Consider the following 22,401-nt stretch of genomic DNA (forward strand, 5'->3'; position numbering starts at 1 on the left):
GCACATGTAAACTGGTTGTGTTACAGTCACCTTTCATAACTGTCTGATGTTTTTTCTTTTCTTTTTTTTTAGTACTCACTGATCACAAATACAAAAGCACCACATGCAGAATCTCTCAGAAAACAACTCCGTGTTCTGGCTCAAGGTAACACACATTTTTCCTTTTTGTTCAGTGCAAAACTACAAAAAATAAGGTGTTATCGACTATTAATTGAAGCAGGGAAAATGAATGTACATGTTGTCAATCAAAAACAAGTATTTCCAAAGTTGACGAGCTCTTTTTTTTCCTACAAGAAGTCAACACTCAATATTTGAGTATAAATGGAAAATGTTAATCATTCACTGTTGTTAAATATATCTCAGCTTTCACTTGTGCATACACAAAGACACTTTCACATATGCCTGTTAAATCCCAGCAGTAGCTTCTAAACAAGGAGCTCTCCTGTGCTCTTGCCACTACTCAGAGGTGCCTGCATGTTCTTCCTCCTGTTAGACGATAAACAGCATGAGCCCTGGGAGCGAGGGGCGAAAGGAGAGAAAAGGAGGTGGAGGAAGAGGATGCTGATGAAGACCCAGCGTTGCTCCTCCGCCTCGCTGCAGCAGCGTGTCGAGTCCCTACAGCGTCACGTTGAAATACTGCAAAGTGCCAGGAAAGACGCTGTGCTTTCAGCCAAAGAGCTGCGAAGGGCCAACGAGAAGATCACAGCACAGCTCGGCTCCCTCACTGAGAAACTCAGTAGCAGCAAACAGCTCACTCAGGTAACGTGAAAGACAGTTATAAACTGAGCAGAAGTTTTCTTGTTTGTCTTTATCTTAGTTGTTCTTTTGTATTTGCTCAGAGCTCAAAGTGCAGCGGCTTTATTTTATTGTGCCTAATAAGTGTGGCTGTCAGGACGACTTCTGCCCGTACAGGTCTGCACTGTGGAGCAGAAGAGAGGAGAACCTCTCGTTTTCTCTTCGACTATTGTCTCATCCTGTTGAATGTTTTAGTAAGTCTGTTCTTCACAACATTCTGTGTCACTAGCAGTTTCATTTCATCAAATACTTGCTCTTGTGTGCACCTTCAACTACAATGTGACTGAGTCCAGTGCCATACACCCACTGAGTTATTTAGCACCTGCCTCCAGGTAGGAAACTCTTAGACTTGGTATAGATTATAAATAAAACACCAAGCACTTTGCCCCTAAACAGTATCTTTCCTGTCAGGGCCTCTTCGTGCACACCAACAAATGTATACACACACACACATAGACATATAAACATACACAACCCGACACCGAGACAGGCACAGTCGTTAATCTGACAGGCAGGAGACTTCTTCTGTGGGTTTCAGACATGGCAGCAGCCAGGGAAGGAGCACTGGACACCTGATTAGGTGCATGTGTCTGTATATTTACTGTGTGAAAACATACCAATACAGTACTTGTACACACAGGTCAGAGTGCAGCCCTCGTAGTGTTGCTGCCGAGGAAGTGGCCCTCATGCTCCTACCCAGGTTTCTGAGTGTTGAGGCCCAATGAGACCTTAGACACAGACACAGCAGTCAAGGCACACGTACACATACACAACACAGCCAGTTGTGTGAATGAATGGACAGAGAGGGAATTATTGTCTTCCTGTTTGTTTCCTCTTTCCTTGTGCAGTATTAATGCCACTCCTCCAGAGAAAGTTGCAGCCAACTGACTGGCCAAAGCCAGGTCTTGTTGCCCTCTCTGGAAAGGGCAAGAGGTGATGGACTTTGGGCTTGTTCCAGTCAGTCCTGCCCAACTCTCTAACTAAAACTCCCTGCTTGTTATTGGCTTAGGACAGCCTCCACAGGGGCCATCATGTGAAAAATAGCATGGCAGTTTCACAGAAACTTGTTTGTGTTGCAGTGTCTCCTGATCCTCTGGCCCTTATGTCCTCCAATTGTTGCTTCATTTTTTGCCTTATTTCTTTATTCCCTTCCTTTTTTTTTTTTACTCGGTGTGGCTCTGTACTACTTTTTCATGTCTGATGCTGATATCACAGCCTTTGGTATCCCCTGATTCAGATATCGTATCTACCTTTTTTAAACAACTCAACTGCCTGCTGATGTATTCCCCGCATAGTCATAAATAGTCATTTCAAAAACATAATGCTCCAACTGTGTAACAAATATTTTATTCCCATAAAGGCAGAAATAGTTAGCCCACAACAACGCTCAGTTTCTGTATTTTTAAGTACATTTATTTATTTTTATTCTTAGAAACAAAATTACTCTCAGCTATTTTTTGTTTTATTGCTTTATCTTAAAATGAGTCCAAACTGCTGATGTGATTACTGCAGCAGAGCAGACGTTCACCTCACTTTTGGTCACATGATGGTGGTGCACATCCCACTTTAAAGCCTATGTGAAGCACAATTGGTATTTCAGTATTGCACCAGGTCATCCCTTTGTCATACTTGGTTCCCGAATGTTACTTTTTATTTTCTTCACCTTGTGTTCTTTCACAATTTGGATTATGTGTGTACAAATGTCTTACTTACTGCATTTAATAGGCTGTGTCATACATTAATGTGTCATACTAGGCTTAAACAGGTCAGATGTCAGGTGAAGCTTCTCCACCCAGTCCTACCAAATTTTGCTCTTCACAAAATTCGCTAGTCATGCATATCTTCTAAATACTGGCCCATTTGGTCGCCCATTATCTGCCCATTCATTATCAATATTTCCCCATTTATTTCCACAGTGCACTGTGACATTGTCTTTTAATCTCTTTAAGTGTGGAATGTATTGCCTCCCTCTAACATCTAAGGGCTGGGATTATCACATGATTAAAGCTTCAGACTATTTACATTGTAATCACAATTATTTTATTAACAGTATTTGTCATACATGGCAACATTCATTCGAAAATAATTCCAAGTAAAAAATGAATGAATAAAGGGGGAACAATTAGTTAACCAAGGTAAAAGTCTAGCCAGGGACATATTGCTTGGACATAAAATGTCATTAAAGTTTTCTTATAGACATTTCAGTTGATCCAGCAAAAATTGAATTACAGCATTCTAAATGGGTGGTAATAAAAATATGAATGAGCATCTCAGCATCTTTATGAGATGAAAAGATCTGAGGGATGTTTTGATGAGCTTGTTAAAAGTAAAAAAAAAAAAAAAACACACACACACACCAACGCAACTGGTGTGTGTGTGTGTTTTTTTACACGCTTCAGATCTTATCTGTAGTCCTACAAGATGCAAACATGCATTGGAACATGCATTATTAAACTGCTGTATGCATTATTTGACATCTTAGCGACTTCCTTGTTTCACTAGATGGGATATCATTTTCTGATCAATATACTGTAAACTTGAGATAAACTAGGTTATTAAATATACAGCCAGTATTTTCCTCAACTATATTTTTGTTGACCTTGACCTTCAGCTGATTAGTTCCAAAAGTTTGGGCGATATCCTCCCAACTAATGATCCCACCTCATGTGGTAAAAATCCGTCCATGCAACCACACTCACACAACACAATTTAACTTTATTAGTTCCTGTCTGGGCCTCACTGGGTCTGACTGTGACCAATTTTTTTCCACAAAGTTATACTATTATAAGATACTACATTAATGTGTGAGACAAGACTAAGCTGTTGTTCTGCTGGAAAATAGAGAGATTGTTAGAGAGCTGAGAGAGTGTGTGTGTGTGTGAGAGAGAGCTGTCTTGTCTTCCAGCCTAATGGACCACCACTGTATCAGTCCATGTCAGTGTCATCTCTCACTGGAGCTTAAAATGGCCTACAAAATCAAACCCTGTCTTACAGGAAGTGTCATCAATGCCACTCTTAATTCGTTCACCACTGCCACTGCAGCCATCGCCTCACTTTTCATTCTCTACACCTCCCTCCCTCTCTCTCTCTCTCTCTCTCTCCCTCTATCACTCCTACTCCTCTCCCTCTCACCCCCTCCCTGGGGGATATAGCATGTGCGTCTTCAGCAGAACACAGGAAACCTAAAACAAGAGGGATTCTATTAAAAGGTGTCAGCCAGCAACCAGATATCAATAACCTCCATGTATGCAGAGTAGAGAGCAAACCCCAGGGAATCTGCGGTTACACTAGTGTGTGTGTGTGTGTGTGTGTGTGTGTGTGTGTGTTTGTGCGGTTCTGTGTGTGTTCCAGTATTTACCCCATGTGTGTGGCATACATCTTCATGTATCATGTCTCCTATTTGTGCCATTAAGCATCCGTCATGTTTGATATGATACCATCTCAGCTAATTGTGGTGGTATTGAACCAAACGCAGAGATTTGTTTCTGCTCCACATTTTCTTCATAAACAAGGAAGGTTTTTTGTTTTTTTTAACTCAACCACACTTGTGTGGTCAAAGTTGTTCACCTCAGATGCGTATGTGTTCTATCACTGATACACTGTACGTCGTCTATGATCGGCTGGTGCCGTTACCATTCATCACTCTAAAGCTAACCACTCACCAAATGCTCAAATCCCCACTGTCCCAAAGTGCTCCCTGTTTCTGTGGGATGGCTTTATTATGTATGCCAATCACTGTGAAAATTAGACCCTATTGACAGAACAACAGCATCATATGTTTCGTAATTAGCATAAAAAGGAGTTTTTTTTTCCTCTAATGTGATATTAAAGCAGAACCCATAGCTCTCCTATGGTTAACACACACCATTTCTCTGTGTTTATCTTGTTCGTGTAATGACTTGTGCAAGTCGGATTTGTTTTTCTTTTTACACCAGTAACCAGATCGCTGTGTTTTGGTTTGACTCCAACTTCTTTAAGTGGATGTCAAGTCATGCACTGTACCGCATCATATCTCCCATCAGTCAGCATCCTGTAACAAATCTATGTTTCCTCGGTTTAATAACAGGAGAGAAAACTTTTTTGTTTTGTGCCGTGCTATCATCGTCAGCAGTAGCCTAGCTCGCCAATTCTTCTTTTTTGGTCAATCTGCAGAAGCTGACCTCTGACCTGGCTGGTGTGGAGCAGCAGAAAAAGGTTCTGCAGATGGAGCTGGAGCAGTGGAGGCAGATCACTTTCCCTCAGCATCCCGCACCACCAGCAGCACCTGTAAACGCAGAGTGCTCCTGTCGGTGCAGAACCATGCCCTCCCCTCCTAACTCTGCACTCCAAGCCCTGGAGGCAGAGGTCAAACAACTTCAAGCCAAACTTAAGGTTAGTTGCTGTAAGACTTTTCTTTAAGTACAGTGCTCCAAATGTAACACATTTCAATGCATTGTCCTACACAGAGAGCACACCTTATGAGATATATACATTAATTTTTCTTTTTTGCACTATGAAGCTACCATACAGTACATAGCACTGGCATTAATTAATTATTAGTGTTAATTCTGTCTGGTTCATTACATTAAGAGAGACTGCCTTTTTTTTATTTACAGAGTTTAAACTGTATTTTCTGCCATTTACTATGCTCTTCTAAACAGATGTTGATCACACATGTATTTATGTTATTATGTTATGTTTTTGAGTCTGAAAAACCATTCCCCTTGCATTTTTCAAACATCAATATTCAGTCACTTTAATCTCTCTCTGGTATGAAAGCCCCACATTCCTTAGGGAGTTTAGAAACTCTGAGAGAAGTGCTTCGTAGGTTTTACTTTAAAATCACGATGGGTAAAAAAAAAAAAGTGTATTCCTGAGCCTTTTTATTTATACTTCATCACCTGAAATTGCATGTGATCTCTACATGAATTTGGTTTTCTTATCATTCGATCTTATTACTGAGCACCTGTCAGAGAGATGAGAAATGAGCAATATCAGCAGAGACATGCCCTACATCACAGGGAGTGAGGTGCGAGCGGTACCACCGGCGTTATCACCCTCTTCACAGCCAGCTCGTCAGTGTCACTAAGCAGATTGCTGCTGTCGTTACACGCAGCCTCGGAAGTCATGTCAGGTGACACCAAAAGGGAGAGGTGAGGGATGCACCGTGGGGGTGCACGCATTGTCAAAAGCGTGTACCAGCGCACATCCCATAAGGGACGTGGGCCCCTTTAAACCAAAGTGAACATGCACTTTCAAATATCCGTCAGGTTCATGATCAGAAGCCAACCCTTCACACTGAGACACATGCCTCTTTTACACATGAAGCAAAGCAAAAGGTGATGTACTGTAAAAAAAAATCTCACATCACTTGTTTAAATACAGCAAAATCATCTGTATAAATAAAATGTTCTGTACATTAATGTACAGAAATGTATGAATCTTAATATTTGAAATGCTTCATACAGCCTCTTTGAAATAAATTAAGTTCTATAGTTCAACGATTATATTTCCTAATTACTTCCCTTATCTCATCCACTTTAAAAATATATATTTTCCCCTTAACCTCTTTTAGCACCTTCCACCCTCTCACTGTAGCTATAATTAGGAGGCATGCTGTGCATGACCTGTCATCATCAGCGGTGTCGTAAAAAAAAAACCTTTCCCACCCCCTATCGCTCCCACTCCAACGCATTAACAAACACGCGTGCCGTGTGCCCTCCCCCCCAGAGTGCAAGTGCAGAGGTCACAAGGCATGTGGCAGCTAACAAAGCCCTGCGAGGCCAACTCCAGGAGAAAGAGGACACGCTCCGCCAGCTGCAGGACAAGTTAGTTTCACACCTCCCTCGTCATGTCTGTTACTCCCTTTCTCTATGCGGTCTCTTCCTCTGCCGTACAGCTCTTACTACACCTTATTTGGCACGCATCTCTCACAGTCTTTGTGTCTCCATCTCACTTTGTCTGCATGTTTGCACATTCTGTTCAGCTCTCATCTGTAGTGTTTGATTCCACCCTGTGGCAGCACTCTTGTCTGCTGCACTCCATTTATGCATGCTTCTGCTCTGTATGAATCATTTGGTCAAATTATGCATGCGCTCATGAGTGAGTGTAAAAAAAAAAAAACAACTAAAGGAATTAGTGTGCATGCATACGTGTGCATGTGGGTGTCTTGTGTGTCACGCAGTGTGGTGTTGCATATGTGGGTAGCTGATATGGAGCGCTGATCAAAGCAGTCTATTGATTGTTTCTGTGCCGCAGGAGGGACCATTTTGGCCCATGACACTAAAACCCACACAGCATCGCTCTGGCCTGTGGGCCACAAGCCCTAATGAGTTACACGGTTCACCTACTGTAGCACTTGCTGTATTACACAGTCAGAATGTATAGCTGTAAACAATGTACTCAAGGAAACTGTCAAGAATTGAACGGGGAGCGCAAGGCATATAGATCATTATTCTGCATTAGGATCTCGTTTTTCAAATGAAGGAAAGGTACAAAGAACAACTTGGCTTTTTTTTTTTTCCCCTCCTGTTCTCTTTGTCTTGTTTGCTGTGTCCTCTGCTTGCCATTCTCAATAATGCATCCAGGGCATGTGTACAATCACAGTGGGTATGTGTTTGTGTGTGACCAAAACTAGTGGATCACAGTCAGACAGAGTGAACATCCCTGAGCTCAGTTTCCACGACAGCTTCAGCCTCTCCTTGGGCACTTGTCACACTCTTACACACACGCGCACACTCACACACTCACACACACATCACACACGCATAACTCACAACCTCTTCTAGCCTACCACTCCATTTGCCTCCATGGAGGGACCCCTTCTCAGAATGAAAGGCATGTCTAGACGTCTCTGAAATATACATCTCAGCACACACACAGGGAGCAGGGCTGCTTCGCCTTAAAGAAGAGAAGAGGGAAAAAAAAAAGAAATGAATTTCAAAGTACACCGGCATGTCCTCAGTCAATATCCGGCACTATGGCCCTGCCTTATTTATGAAGCTGCTTCTTTCATCTTTAGCACTGTTGTCTATCAGCCACATGAAACGTCCTCCCGTACTTCATTCTTAACAACATACACAGAAATGTGTGCTCTCGTTCGCGCTCTCTCACGCACACACACACAGTTCAGACCACTGACTGTTATCATTACAATACACGCATGTCTGATGAACAATATTGCCAACAAGCTCAGAACAAAGGGAACAAACGTGTGAGTGATGGGGATAAAGTTTGAGTTCTTTCTCTCCTTCCACTAACACTCATAAATAGAGATCACACGCTCCAGCAGCAGCACCATATATCCTTCATTCTTTTTTATCCTCTATTCTTTTTGGGGTGCAGAAGAAGAGAACATCTAAAATAAATGTTGTCGATTTAATTGCCATTAGCACTGGGGCAAAGGGAGCTGCTGGGCCTCTTATTGCCACCCTCTGTCTTTAAGTCAAATCCAGACAGTCATCTGAAAGGTTCAATATGGGTTTTCTCATTAATGGCCAAATCCATGGGGTAACCAACCAGCGCTACTTCCCCCCCAAAGTCCCCAGGCTAGACTCCTCTCTCATTTAATTTAATGTCACTCCAATAGGACAAGCTCACATTTATTTAGCCAGTCTGCCCTCAAGCATTCATCCACCTAGGGAGACGGGGACATTTACTTACACGAAAGCATTTGCTCTTGCGTTGCGTCATCTGTTTATTTAAAACACACAAACCATGATGCATGTAGGAGATTAAGAAAAAAAAAATCCACTGCATCTTTGAAATAAAAAAAAAATAAGAACCATTTAATTAAGTGCATCCTTATGATCTTTATTCTATTTGTTCTAATTCCCCAAAGTATAGAAATGCCTCATATTTGCCTTTTATGAAAACAGAATAAAACATGCTAACGTACTGAGCCAATTTAAAAGAGAGGCGTTTCTATAATATGGTTTTGCAGAATGCTGGAATATTAAACATGTCAATACAGCAGGTTATCAATGCAAGAAGTGACGTGTGCTGTGTGTGTTTGCAACGCATCAGACATGGAGCAGTTTGCAATACAACCTTGTCTGTGTTTAGGGAAGTATTATCCACACAGAACGAAACAGAGCAACACTTTTTTAGAGCTTATTCCCTTCATCATCCGTCTCTCCCAAGCCAATTCCCCCCGCTGATTTATTTTTATGTGTGACTGGTGCAGAGCGGAGCTGAAAATAATAAACATTTAAATACTTGATCATAGAGTTTCAAGTTGTGTCGATGCTGATTTGAAATGTCGTTTGTCAAAAAGGACTCCCCAGTCACACTTAGTGCGGCATTCCTCACAAGAGCACTTGTTCTAATACATGCCAGTTAGAATTATATATGCATCCTTATTTCACCCCCCCTCCACTCACCCAAACAGCATGCCAGTGTATTTAGTTGTCATAATGAGCTGTCATGCCTGATGCACTGCATGGGGACACTGTGTCTGCCAGCTTTGTGTGTGTGTGTGTGTGTGTGTGTGAGTGCTTTTATGCGAGTCTGTCTGTGAATGTGTGGGATTTATTCTTGTCATTTATACCGTATTTGTGTGTTTTTAAACATGTTTACAGGGTAAATCACACAGTGAAGATGAAAAGGCAGCTGGATGAGGACCTGAAGACAAAAAGGCAGCTAAATGAGGACCTGAAGAGGAATCTTAAGTTCTTTCAGGACATGGAGAAAAGTCACAAGGAACTGTTGGAGGAGATGGAGAAGAAGAAGGTACACACAGCTAATGCCGTCTTCATGACATTTAAATTAAACTGCTACGCTTTGACAGAATGATGTTAATAATTAGGTATCATAATGTTTTTTTTTTTTAACATTCACAATTCCTCTTCACCTCATTCCAGGTGAAAACATTAGAAGAGGCCACCAACAGGGAGGCCCTCATTGAATCTCTAAAGAGACGACTGAACGTAGCAACGACAGAGAAAAAGCAGCACGAAACCTCCTGTGCAAAACTGAAGGAGGACCTCGGGAAAAAGGTTGGAAACCGCAGGTTATATGATATGGAAGATTTAAGGTGTCTGATAATTGTTTTTATTATCTGCTGTATACAATTAACTCTACTGTATATATATATATGTATACATATACATATACATATACATATACATACGTATATATATATATATATATATACGTATATATATATATATATATATATATATATATATATATTGGCGCAGTGTGTAATTGAATTGAAATGAGATGTGGTTGGAAATGGTTTCATTTCGAGATTTAAGAAAGTGTAATTTGCATGCAGTAATCGTTACAGTTCCAGCTGTTCTCCCTGTACATAGTTAATAGAGAACATTTTACCACCTTCCAGGTAATTAATATTTATTGTAGTTGGAGAAGGTTATGTTACATTTTTTGAGGCAAAAATTTTTTCTATATGATTTAATGGAATTTTTGGCACTTACATGGCAAGCAGTGAATCTATGGAAAACAACTACTACAAAATGAGGTTGAGATATATATGTTCACAGCCAATGTATGCCATGTAACAGCCAACTAGTTACACAATAATTTTTCATATATAAATTATTATTATTTTTTTCAGGATCAGCGCATACATACCTTACAGGCACGCATAGGAGACTGTAAGAAGACTTTGGCTGCGCTGGAACAGACCGCCACAGAGCAAATGGAAGGGTTGACCCAGAAGAGTTCACGTGCCATGGAGAAGCTTCAGAGACAGCTAGGCTTTGCCTACTCCCAGCTGGAGCAGCTTCATTCTTTCATCAAGGTACAAAAAAGGCTCGAGATGGAAGACCATAGTCCAGAGTTCAGATGGTCAAATCATTTAACTCACATTAAACTGTTATGATGTGAACTGGCCTACAAGTTCTTCACCTGTGATACTGTGTAGGTGCATCATATGCAATATGAGTTCCAAGAGAGGCTAAAGCAGTGGTGCAGTCTAATGCTGGTGCTTTTTTCAGGGAATTGAATGAATGGGATTGAGCTGTTCTTCGAGCTTGCTCTAAACACAAAGACAGTTTAAAATAAGCTCTCCTTGGACGTCTGGTTGGGTTCTCTCAATAACACTGTGTAACACCTGTTAGCACAGATCTACAACAACCTCTACAGCTGTATGTGTTAAGCATAATACAAAAGAGCGGATCTGTCAACTGGCCAGTTAAACTGGGAATGTGTGGATGAGACCTCCTTCTACTCTACTTCACACCACTGAACCAGTTGTGTCCAGGTTTAGGTTGTGGTCATAAAACATTTAGGATCCTTGTCTCCAGTGTAGGTTTCAGAGGTGGCTGCTCTTAGTTGTTGCAGTGAGGTTGCATAATCTCAAGGCATCCACTCAATAACTCAAGGAAAAGAGAACACCCTGCTACGGTTTTACCTCAACGTGCCATTTAATTAGACCACTGTGCTTGTCCCAGAACACAAGCACCAGCACAGAATCAATTTATTGAGTGAATTTTGTCCAATGCCACTAGGCTAGGTGCCTGTTAGCTTTTTTTTTTTTGGGTGACCTATAACGTCACAGGAAAAAACACTCGCTGGTGACCAGTTGGTAGGATAGCATCTGTTTTCTTCTGTGTACCATTTCCTCTACTATTTCCAGGTGAAAGCCTGTGGGTGAGATCTGTGGAGCATGCATAAAGCAACTGAGTGTTTTTGAGATGAATGTGATACATGCAATAGTAATTAGACTCCTAATCACACTATCTGGAACTGTTAGTCCGACTTCTTCTCTGGGAGGAGACAAAACACACATCCCACCAGGCCTGAGCGAACCTCAGGATCGAGCAGAGCATCGTGGGTATGTGGCTAGTAGGACCGACGTTGGCACAACCTTGCTTAGTCTCTTACCTCAGCCCTTTGGTGGATGGATTATGTGCATGTGCCTTAAAGATGGTGCAGTTTGTTACAGTGCATGGGACGTCACTCTGCATCTACTGTGTGCCCAGTGGGAACGGGCACTATTGTCTTTGTGCCGACCTAATCCATCACCCTGAGGTGTGTTGTATCAGTCTGGCAGAGACTGATAAAGACTTTTCCATCAACTCAGTTCAGTTGACGGCTGTCTGTCAAAGCAGGAAAGGGCTTGGCAGAGATAGATAGTGGGAGCTGTGTATTTGCACACGCACATAAATCAAGTGAAAGATTACGACACAGTTTATTTGCCATTTTTTTTTATTGCTTTCTCTTCCTAAAGCAGAAATATTACAGGTAACGGACACAGTTATTCTTGTTTGGCTCACTTTGCATGACATGTCTTTCACACATCTAAACCTTTGGTCGTGTGAAAGAGATCATGCAAATCAAAACGCAAATCAACATATAACCCAAAATAGAAGTTACTTTACGTTCAGAAACACACACACACACACATGGTGTTTACACTTATATTGCTCCTTTCCTCCATTCCCATAACCTTAGGCTGGTGGGGCCATTGTGTTATTGTTGAGGATTCACATCATTGTTTGTCTCCCCATAGCTCTTGTGATCCCCTATAAGAACACCAAGCCCTTTGATTGGACTGCCTGATGTCCAGAGGAGATTTACTCTTGTCGTGTATTGATCAGGACCGCAGGGCTGCACATGTGTGTGTGTATAAATGTGTCTGTGTGTGTCTTTATGAGCTTGTTTTTTTGTTGTTGTTCTTTGTGCTTGTATGTGCAATGTGTGTGTATTTGTGAGTGGGGATTTTTTTTTTTATTGTGTGCCAGCAAACCCTTTTGGCCCCTCCACACGCCCCGGGCTGTAAGCACTGCTGTTGAACTGCTAAACAGTGGCGCTGCATGTAGTGACTACCTCTCTCACACACACACACACACTGAAGGTAGCTTTCTTAAACTGATTATTTTCACTTGTCATCCCTGCAGAAAAGCACAGGTTGTGCACAGATTAAGGAATAGTTTTTTTTTCTGCATTAATTGTATGAGTGTTTTAATCACTTTGACTTGCTGCGGGTGTTTCAGCTGCTGTGTGTGATTACCTTACAGTATATTGTATAATTCTCATATACCCTTGCTTAGTTGCATAGTCACTCAACTTTAAAGGGCATATGGACTTTGTTTTTACAGGAGTGACTGTGTAATCTTACATTTAAGTATTTTTTTTCCTCCTTTCCCTCCTGTTTTAATGGCCCTTTGTGTCATCCTGACTGTGAACAGGTTCAGAGGTAGCTAGTTATTAAATCGAATGTCTTTTAGTTGCTCATTTGATCCCCATCTACATACCCCATCCTCATCCTCTCCAAATTAGCCCTCTGGCTGTAGTGATTGCCATACTAGCCAGGCTAAGAGCACTTAACACACACCCTCACACATGTGCGTGTGGTTACACACCCCCTTCCTCATTTTGTCTCGTCTAGGGCAGAAAATGAGTGATAAATGCACCCCTTAATCTCTGTCTGGATTATTCCAAATGCAGGGTTAGGTCAATTGAATGCAACCCTTGACGAGTGACAGTGAATATCTATTAGGCTGTAAAAGAAAAAGAATAGGATACCTTGACTGTTGGTTAATGAGTTGTGTATTCCTTAAGGGTAAACACAGCTCTCAGATCCGCAGAAAGAGCTAAAGCTGCCTTCGTTCATCATGAAATGGATAAAGATTATAATTTCTACTTCTACTCCTCTTTATTCGGTGCTGTTCTCTTTATTTTCTGAAATAGAAGGTCACTTAGACCTTAACTAATGAAACTAAGATAAAACAAATTTTTCCTGGCTCTGTGGCGATTATAGGCCAGTCTACTACTATATTTATAGGTCCGATCAAGCTTTAATATATGATGACTTTTGCAATTTTATGAATTAAATATTAAAAACTCAGCTTGTCAACACGATCGCTGTTGATCGTCTTGGTGATTTCTCTCCGTGCTGTTGCCTTCTGACTTCCTTTGAACCCGCTTACGACATTATGATGCTGATTTTCAGCTTTTTTCAAGCGTATCTTCTTGGCCGTATTCCGCATCTCAGAGACTCGAAACAATGAATATATGGGATGTGGTATTCATATAATTTGATCAGGCCTACACCAGGATCGGGTGGCATATGCAAGACTTGGCGTATAGGGTGGTTTTTACACCTGTATCTGCGCATGTTTCTACGCAAGTTTGATAATAATAATGATAAAACTCCTCTGAGAATATCCACTAAACTGCATTTCAACCACCTGTACGAAATTAAGGGGTAGTTCCTTGTGTTTTTTATGTGTATGTGTTTTTACACAATGTACTGTACATCTTGCTTGCTCGGTTATATTGTTTCCAACAGTAAGTTGTATTGTTTTGTTTTTGTGTACTGCAAGTTCTCCTGTATCCAGCTTTCCCTCCTCTGACCATCTATTCCAAGGTCAGCTTTTCAGCAAGCTTACAAGGGAATGATACAGAAGATTATTGCCTCGATCAATAAGCACAAAATGAAGCAAAGGGGAGTTTACTTTATTGACTTTCTCGTGTACAGTGGCAGTTTTAACATTTAATTGTCTCTCTGTATTTAGAGCAAACTCCCATTTAGTGCCAGACAAGTGTGCCATCCTAGGCCTTCCTCGTCTCACTTGCCATGCACTTGGGCACCATTTGAAACAGCCCCTCGTAGCTTAATTATTAACTGCGTTATGCTGCCCTGTTGCACTGTGAGACACTCAGAAAGCAAATAAATAAATGAATGGCTGTATTTTCAGTAGCTCCATGTCTTTCGCTCTCTGATGCACGATTCTCTGTTTGTGCAGATTTTAGCAGAACTTGGGGTATGTTTGATATCAAAGCTCTGTTCCCTCCGCTTTCAATCGACAGGGCAACAAACCCTCAGGTCCATATTCCTACAAGGGAGCGTGAGGCGAAACTGAAGAGAATCTGAGTGTGTCAAACTCAATATTCCTCCATAATGTACTAGGCCTCACTGGCGCATGCTTGATCAATTTCATTTATTCATCTGTCAGGCAGAGCTATCCCTCTTGTTTTTCCATATCCATTTCATCATTTTCTTCTTTTTTTTCATTCCTTTTTCTCTTTCCCCCTTCAGGTCTTGGCCAGTGAAATTCTTTTAGACGTTCAAGAGGTCAAGCAGCAGTTGATGAAGAGGAGGAGGTTGAGGCAGGCCAACGCTGTGGCAGGAAAGGGCGGCCTCTCAGCCAAGTCTATGATCAAAGCCAAGTCCATCGCAGCCTCCATCCTCAATATGTCAGAGAATGATCTTGCAGACATAATGGACACTGATCAGGTAAGGCCAAGGGACAATGGGTCAAGATTGTCTACTAATATTAACTTGAGGATCTTTATGAAGCCTAGATTATGCCCACAGCACTCAACATACCTCTAATAGATTTTCTGCTTTCTAAAATTTTGAAACGTGTTAGGATTGTCAGGGTTTTGCGAAGTGATTGCCCAGAGGAATTAGAAAGACATAATATCATTGATATTAATCGTTAGCGTCTGGTATGTTTTTGTCAGTTGAGAATAAATGAATGGCAAGGAGCTACACTAAGTTTGGCCTAACCTCTGGTAACAAGTGCTTAATATTAGTGTAGGTGGAGAGAGGAGGAAATGTGGAGAATCTGGAGCCTGTTCTCACTTCATTTCACCTGTGTCGAACAATATTTAGCCTTCCTAGAATTTTTCTTTTTGTTTCTGTCTGATCTTCTCATATTTTGTAGATAGATTTGGACAAGTAATGTTTTGTAAAGGTGAACCACACACCGAGGCATGACCCTTGTAAAGTGGGAAGTTGCTATGCAATGGAGAGGAATGGGTCCTCATGTATGAAGGTGGGGTTCTTGCCCTCAACATGATCAAAAGTCTGTCAACACCTACAGCACCTGTCAACTTGATACAAGATGTTTTATGGCACAAGTTGAGTAAGTACAAGTGTTTTCTCATTGGTGAAATCTGTTGTTGAAGAGAAGTTTCCTGCTATTGACTGTTTCAGCTTGCAAAGGTCTGAGTTTTGCACTCTTTTCCAACTTTTGCGAATGGTTTCACCACCATAGATCATGCCCAGCTGTGTAGGCAATTAGCAACTCCATGTTACAATCAACCTCCCTTCCTTGGGGACTTCCTCTCATCTATCACAAGATGAGAGACGGCACACCAGGCACTTACTCACACTTGAAACCAATTTTAGCCCTTTGCAGCCCAGCTCCACCCAGTAGATGACAGGGAACAGTTTCTCACTTGACAAAAAGTCCCCCTCATCAGTGCTGAAACCTCTGTGGATTAAGTCATTCTCTTCTCCTCGGTGTGTTTTTTCTTTCTTTGCCCAGTTATGGGTGGTTAATGGCTACTAGGTGCCTTAACATGGTGAGCATTTTTCCTGTTAATTGAACATTAATAGATCACAACGTGCATACGCTCACAAAGTAATTGTAATGGTGGTGTCACAGAGTGAGGTTAACCAATTAGGTTTTTTTTGCATGTGTTACTCATTGTGTCAGAAATGGACCCCAGGAGAAATGGTAAGTGTCTGTATGCAGATCTGAACGTGCGATTGAGCTGTTTTTTTTATGGAGAAATAAGGGCCATTTCACGTTTTCCTACCGAAACTCCAAATGGACTCACTCACAGAGCCAAATGTTAGTATGTGTCTTTATATAGAGGTAAATCAAGTGCAGCCTTCTCAAACCAGCCTTAACCAAACCAAGCAGTTCATCATCAGGTTATTGGAATGTCCTAGTTAGTCTTTAAATGAAGTGCATGAATTTATTCAATAGGTGTGCGATTTTTTAAATGACAATACTTCATTGCTACTTTTCTTGAGTTTGTGAAGATTTCTCCAGTCAACAATCTCTGCAGGTGGTTTTGACATTTTAAGGCATTGGTATTGGTACACGGTGTGAAAATCAATGCACTTTTTGAGTTTCTGGCATAACATAATGTTTAAATGCATTATTCCTGGATGTGGTTATATTTCTGAGGATTTTGGCAACAAATATCCTCTGTGTAATTACCATCATCTTCCAAAGGTTATATATTTTCTTCTCTCCACGGTCTTTGTTTGTTCTTTTTTGTTGTTTTTATGTAGCTCTAATTTATGAATTGATTTTCAAGCCTTTTGAAAATATAATTAAATATGTAGCTGCCGTCATACCAACTAAGACATGAAACACCACCAGAATCAGTGCTCTGTTGTTCTGCATGTGCATTTACCTAAACTACACATGCTGCAGTCATTTGCCTCTCTATCCATAGCATGCTGAACTGATATTCAGAGAGCCAAGCAGCTCCAGGCTCCCTGGACAACTAGTTTTGGAGCTAATGATCCAGATGTAATAATGCTATAATTGCCTGACCAGTTTGTTTTGCACCTAATGTTAGATGAAGGGTCTGTGCTCTAATATATATCTACCAAGGGTGGACAAGCAAGCACACTGACTGACTCTCGCACACATACACGCTTTCACACACCATGTTCAACCCTGCGGGAGACTTGAAGGAAGCAGTCACAAGAAGACTTTTTTTTTCCCCCCTCTAACCCCACCTTCCCCCACCCCCCCAGCGACTTCTCAGTTTGTCTAAGCACCCCTCACTAATTAGGCGTACACTGAAATTAGCCCAGCCACTGTTCTATCACCACTATCACACACTGAGGGTACCAGGAAGCTGGGAACTCCAAAGGTAAAACACATTTAATTCAGATATCACTCCAGACATACTACACTTTGGCCATACACACTATGGCATAGTGTGTCTGTAAAGCTCATGCTATGAAAGGAATTCTGAATTTTATTTTCCATGTGCAGCTGTCAGCTGCTGGACAGCAAAATCGTGCACATACATGATGTGTTTGATATGTAAACTAACACTTCCCATGAACTTCCTTAGCATTTACAAGGAGGATGCCCTTGGTTAGATATTTATTAATCTGAAAAATTAGATTGTCCGACTCATATTGATATTATTATATGTGTTATCATTGCATCACACTTGTGATGTTAGCACCTGAAGAAGTCTCTATCAAAGATCACATAAAGAATACATGAGCTGCCATGTGGACTCGTGGCTTTTCGACAGCACCCTGCCACTCTGGACTTCACGAGACTGTCGGTTTGGTTCGCCAGGCTTCAAGTGCAGGAGCTTTAAAATTCAGCTGCTCATACAAACGCACTTTCCCCCCCCCCTCACACCCCCCCCCCCCCCCCCCCCCCTTCCCCATGTCCCTGTGAGCCAGTGCAAGGCCCGTCACATCATTTCGAGCAGCAACACCTGGGGCACAAAGTGAAGACGGAGCACATTAGTGCTGAGGTGTACATGGCCACACAGTCGCTCTCCACCCTGTTCATTAGCACTAACAAGGCTACCACTCTGTTCGGTCTTTATACATGAGTAGCATGAAAACATATACTGGCATACGCTGCCACTGAGTCTCCAGAGAACTGCTTCAAGGTCCTGGCTGGTGTGATGTTACGTATCCACCCTAAAGCAGGAGACTCACAGAGGCAAGTGTTAAGATATAGTGGCAGGTTGTCTCTAAAAAAAACACCAAGTATGCAGGGCATGTTGACTTTTAATACTAAATATTCTGTCAATACATAGGCATAAAGTCCCTCACCATGCATATTTTCATATTCGCCGTTGTGTTTGCAGGGAACAGAAGCTCGTTCCCAGACTCCAGCAGACCAGGAGTGGTTGGACCAACTGGACCACATCTTGCAACAAAAGGTGAGGCTCACCAGTCTGCAAATCGTTGCTCATTCTTTAACAGGCTCAGTCATATGAAGTCTTGTGCGAAATACTAGCAACCTCCCTTCATGGTAAAATAATTGATCATAGCTCTTAGCTGGGGTTAGATTAGTAGAAGTGTTGACTGGGGTGTCAGAAGATAACAGGGAAAATACACTCAAAGTAATACTCAAAGAGCGGTTTCAGTTTTAATTAAACTATTTAATAATTTTAAAACTACCAGCTGTGGCCATAAGAGCATACCCTGCACAGTCTAATATAAGATGCAACACTGCTTGACTTATTTCATCATAAAAAAATGTACGCTTCTCTGACGGGAGGATGTTTGTTTTCTATACTGAATATCATTCTGTTAAATTTAGTGTTTTTTCCCCTGTTTTACTTTTAATTAATAATATGCATGCTAATCCTACAAGTTGTCATGAACTGGAATTGAAAAGAGTATGTATTTAAGTAGAAATTATTATAATATCAAGGACTTAAAGAAATTCTAGTGCAAAATATCTTCTTCAAACTCTATTGCTTGTGCTTGTTTTTCTGTCTCAGTACTTGTCCAACCAACTATTTCAGCCTACTACGGCAGGTATTTTGCATTGTCAGTCTGCGTAGCAACAACCTGATTCCAATTTTTACTCAAATTTAGCAAATGGAGGATGACTTTTTAAGTTCCCACTCAAAAGTGTCCTGCTCCAGGCTCCGAAAACGATGATACAAAAGATAAAACAAAGGAAAGCAACTACATCCTCGCTATGTGTGAGTCTTTGTGTGCACAGCCACTCATCTGTGAGTGCTCTGCTGGAGCTTTACTGGAGTGCTGTCAACGTCTGCTCGCTGTGATATGTGTATGATTGAGAGTGTGTCGAGTGTGTGTGTGTGTGTGTGTGTGTCTTGTCTGTGTTCATGTCAGCGGCTGCCGCAGGCACTCATGCGTCGCCTCCGCACCACGACACACACCAGACACTGTTCTCTTGTTCCCCAGATCTTCTTCTGACCTTTCCACCTCCTCCTCCTCTTCCCCCCCCCCCACACTAATGCGTGCGCACACACACACATATGCGCATATACGCACGCACACAAAACACTACACAATCCATGTTTTTCCCTTCTAGCTGGACAGCTCTCAGTCCCTGTTCTGTCTCTCTGCCATCCTCCACTGTCCCGCATTCCTTTCTCTCTTCCTCTCTCTCACTCCCTCTCACTCTCTCTCTCTCTCTCTCTCAGACCCCGAGGCAGCTTGTTAGTGGGGAACTAAATATTGATTTGGCGGGCCTGTCGATGCCGGGAGAATGAGCTAGTGTCCACCAGAGACCTCGGCACCAGCAGCCTGCTATCGACATTTTCCGTGGGCAGAACAGGGGTGGTGGTGGAGGACGTGGGGGGGTGGGGGGTGCTTGAGCTGGTGTGGGGCGTGGAGGTGGAGAAGTGCGGAGTATGACAAGGCTGAGACTTGCCCCCAGGTCCCTGTGGGGACCACTGGGACTACCACAGTCATCCCCCCCCTCACTAAAACTGACTTTTTCTATCCCCTTTCAAGTCCATCTTGTTCTGTTTTTTTTTTCTTTCGTATTTTTATTTATTTATTTATCGCTCTACTTCTCCTCTCTTAACTCGCAGTTTCCTCTTGCTCTGATTTTTGAAGTGAATTCGGATCTTTTCCCTCCATAAGGCCTTTGCGAATCTACAGCGATGTGAATAAACGGCACACGTTTTTGAATAATTAGAAGGTGAATTTCAATGAACCTTCTCTGTTCGCGTGAGTTGTGAGGAGTTAGAAGAAGAGAGGAGAGCTTGAATTTGACCATTTCTGTCAGTTTGAAGATTAAGGGATGGTCCAGTTGCATTTATTTATTAGAATTTTTTTATTTATTATTATTTCAGACCATCACCATTCTGAAACTTTGGAAAAAAATTGGCCTTGGTCTAAAATATTGCTCAGTGAAATGTTGTTGCTGCTGTGGAAAAAATGCATCCGTGTGCTCAGGCCTTCAGTTCATCTTCCACTGTGACATTTGTGTAACTGCTATGAATATGTGTCCGGCCGATGCGTCTTCTAAAGCTGAGAAGCCAGCATTTTCTGATTAAGGGAACACACTTCAAAAACTATCATACTGTACTCCGTTGATTTCTCTACTCCCTGTCATAGCTTATGAAAGGCTCACCAAGCAGAACATCTGTGAAGTGGAATGGCCTGCTCTGACACCCTGCCTGTGACAGTAATAACACACTCTCCTAATAATGATATGATCTTACCCCAGAGCTGCACTCTCACACACTTTGTTGGATAAAAAGACAGAGACGGAAATAGACGCAGCGAAAGGAAAGATGAGAGAGAGATCTATGTCCTTAACTGGCTGCCTGTCACTGAAAGAGGATGAGGTTGTGTCCGTCCGTGTGTGTATGTGTGGGTATCTGTACCCATTTGTGCATGTGCACGCTCGCCACAGCCTCATCTTGTCACTGTCAGTGCCTAATGGAGCTGCCAGTGGGACAGCACTTTATTATCTCAGTGGCCCTGTCAATAGCTAACCCATCACTCACTCTGAGTTGTATCCCCGCAAATTTGTGTGCTTGTGTAAGAGCACATGTGGAATGACTTGTGTGTGTCCGTGTGTTGTTTGACATCACTGTCATGCACTGCCACATGTCAAAGTAACAAGAAAGAGGGACATCCATAACACATTAGCAAACAGTGCTGTGGCTGTATATGTTGAGTTACTGCTCCTTTCATGCAAACAAAGTGGCATAGACTTCAGGAGGACCCTCACCGCTGCCCCATATGTCCACTCAAAACCAAATGAAACATTGCATTCATTTCCTTGTCTCTTACCTCCACTGGTGAGTTAATGAAATCAAACCCTATGCCTCTCAGTAGAGAGCCACCATAAGCAGCGCTCCATAGCCAGGATCAAGGGACGGTGCTATCTAATAATCATGAGCAGGCCAGGGGGTGCACTGTATGGCTCCACAGCAACCCACCATGAATAAGGCCAGCAGAGAAGATGGAGTGTCCATGTGGGCCGTAGGGTCCAGGCACCGACCCGGGGAAGCATTGATTTAATTGCCTTTGGTTTATTTGTGGAGTCCTAATTATTGACTGGAGGTAGAATTTAATGGGCCAAGTCTTTATGAAGACAGGGAAATGACTGGCTTCTGCTGCTGGCCAATAATGAACAGGAGGAGCATGTGCATGCAAGTGTCTGCACATGCACGAAAAGCACACACATTCCCTCCAGATCATTTTTCAGACTCATTTTGAACACACACATACCCATCTCAAGCCTCATGACAGCATAATAACATTTAAAAAGTCATTGACTCTGTTGATTTCTTTATGACAGGACAGTGGTTTGGTTTACTAGTATGGGGTGGCGCCGTGGGCCCGCTAATATTTACCTCCCAATCACACCCGAGGGAAACGTACAAGCATCACTTCTTATCAGCCTCTAAACTATAACAAGCAGGCAAACATTACATTAAGACAGTAGTAGAGACATGCTGGACCAATCTTGACTGGACACGTTATAAAACATCAAAGGTGTTTATGGATGGACTACGGGGCTGAAATTATTCTTTTCTCGCACCTTATCGAACTCGGGAGAGGTTGATGTTGCTCGTTGCTACAATAAAGGACATTATTTTTATGGCGTTAAATACCCGACTTTATTTATGTCATTTCTTGACAACGCTTCTCGCCATATTGGCTCTTACATCATTAACCCTCCGTATTAAAAAAAGAACAAAGGCTCCGTACTCTGCTGTACAATATTAATGCACGGAGAAAGTTTTCTGTTGTCGGTGCTGTGAGGGTGAGGGGTGGTGTGTTGTGTTGTGTGGCTCATTATGCCTCTGTAATGACAAGGAACAGCTCTGAGTCCCACACTTCTCTCTGAAGGAAAGTGACTCTAATTAAGCCTCATTTAATGATTGAGCTAATTAAATCAGCCGCTCTTTTTTTGTGTCTCTGTG

General features: G+C 42.0%; 1 protein-coding gene across 1 annotated transcript in view; it reads left to right on the forward strand.

The window, feature by feature from the left end:
• Positions 1–22,401, forward strand: part of cntln (centlein, centrosomal protein) — a gene marked incomplete at both ends in the record, with an annotated part of 73,722 nt that overhangs the window by 45,321 nt on the left and 6,000 nt on the right. The window contains 9 exons of the mRNA XM_083909380.1: positions 73–145; positions 494–759; positions 4,948–5,166; positions 6,505–6,602; positions 9,354–9,504; positions 9,636–9,770; positions 10,352–10,537; positions 14,783–14,980; positions 18,340–18,414. Coding sequence (XP_083765506.1) covers positions 73–145; positions 494–759; positions 4,948–5,166; positions 6,505–6,602; positions 9,354–9,504; positions 9,636–9,770; positions 10,352–10,537; positions 14,783–14,980; positions 18,340–18,414 — 1,401 coding nt within the window. The remainder of the gene's footprint in view (positions 1–72; positions 146–493; positions 760–4,947; positions 5,167–6,504; positions 6,603–9,353; positions 9,505–9,635; positions 9,771–10,351; positions 10,538–14,782; positions 14,981–18,339; positions 18,415–22,401) is intronic.

The sequence above is a fragment of the Microchirus variegatus genome (genome assembly GCF_963457635.1).
Source record: "Microchirus variegatus genome assembly, chromosome: 23".
NCBI classification, from domain to species: Eukaryota; Metazoa; Chordata; class Actinopteri; order Pleuronectiformes; family Soleidae; genus Microchirus; species Microchirus variegatus.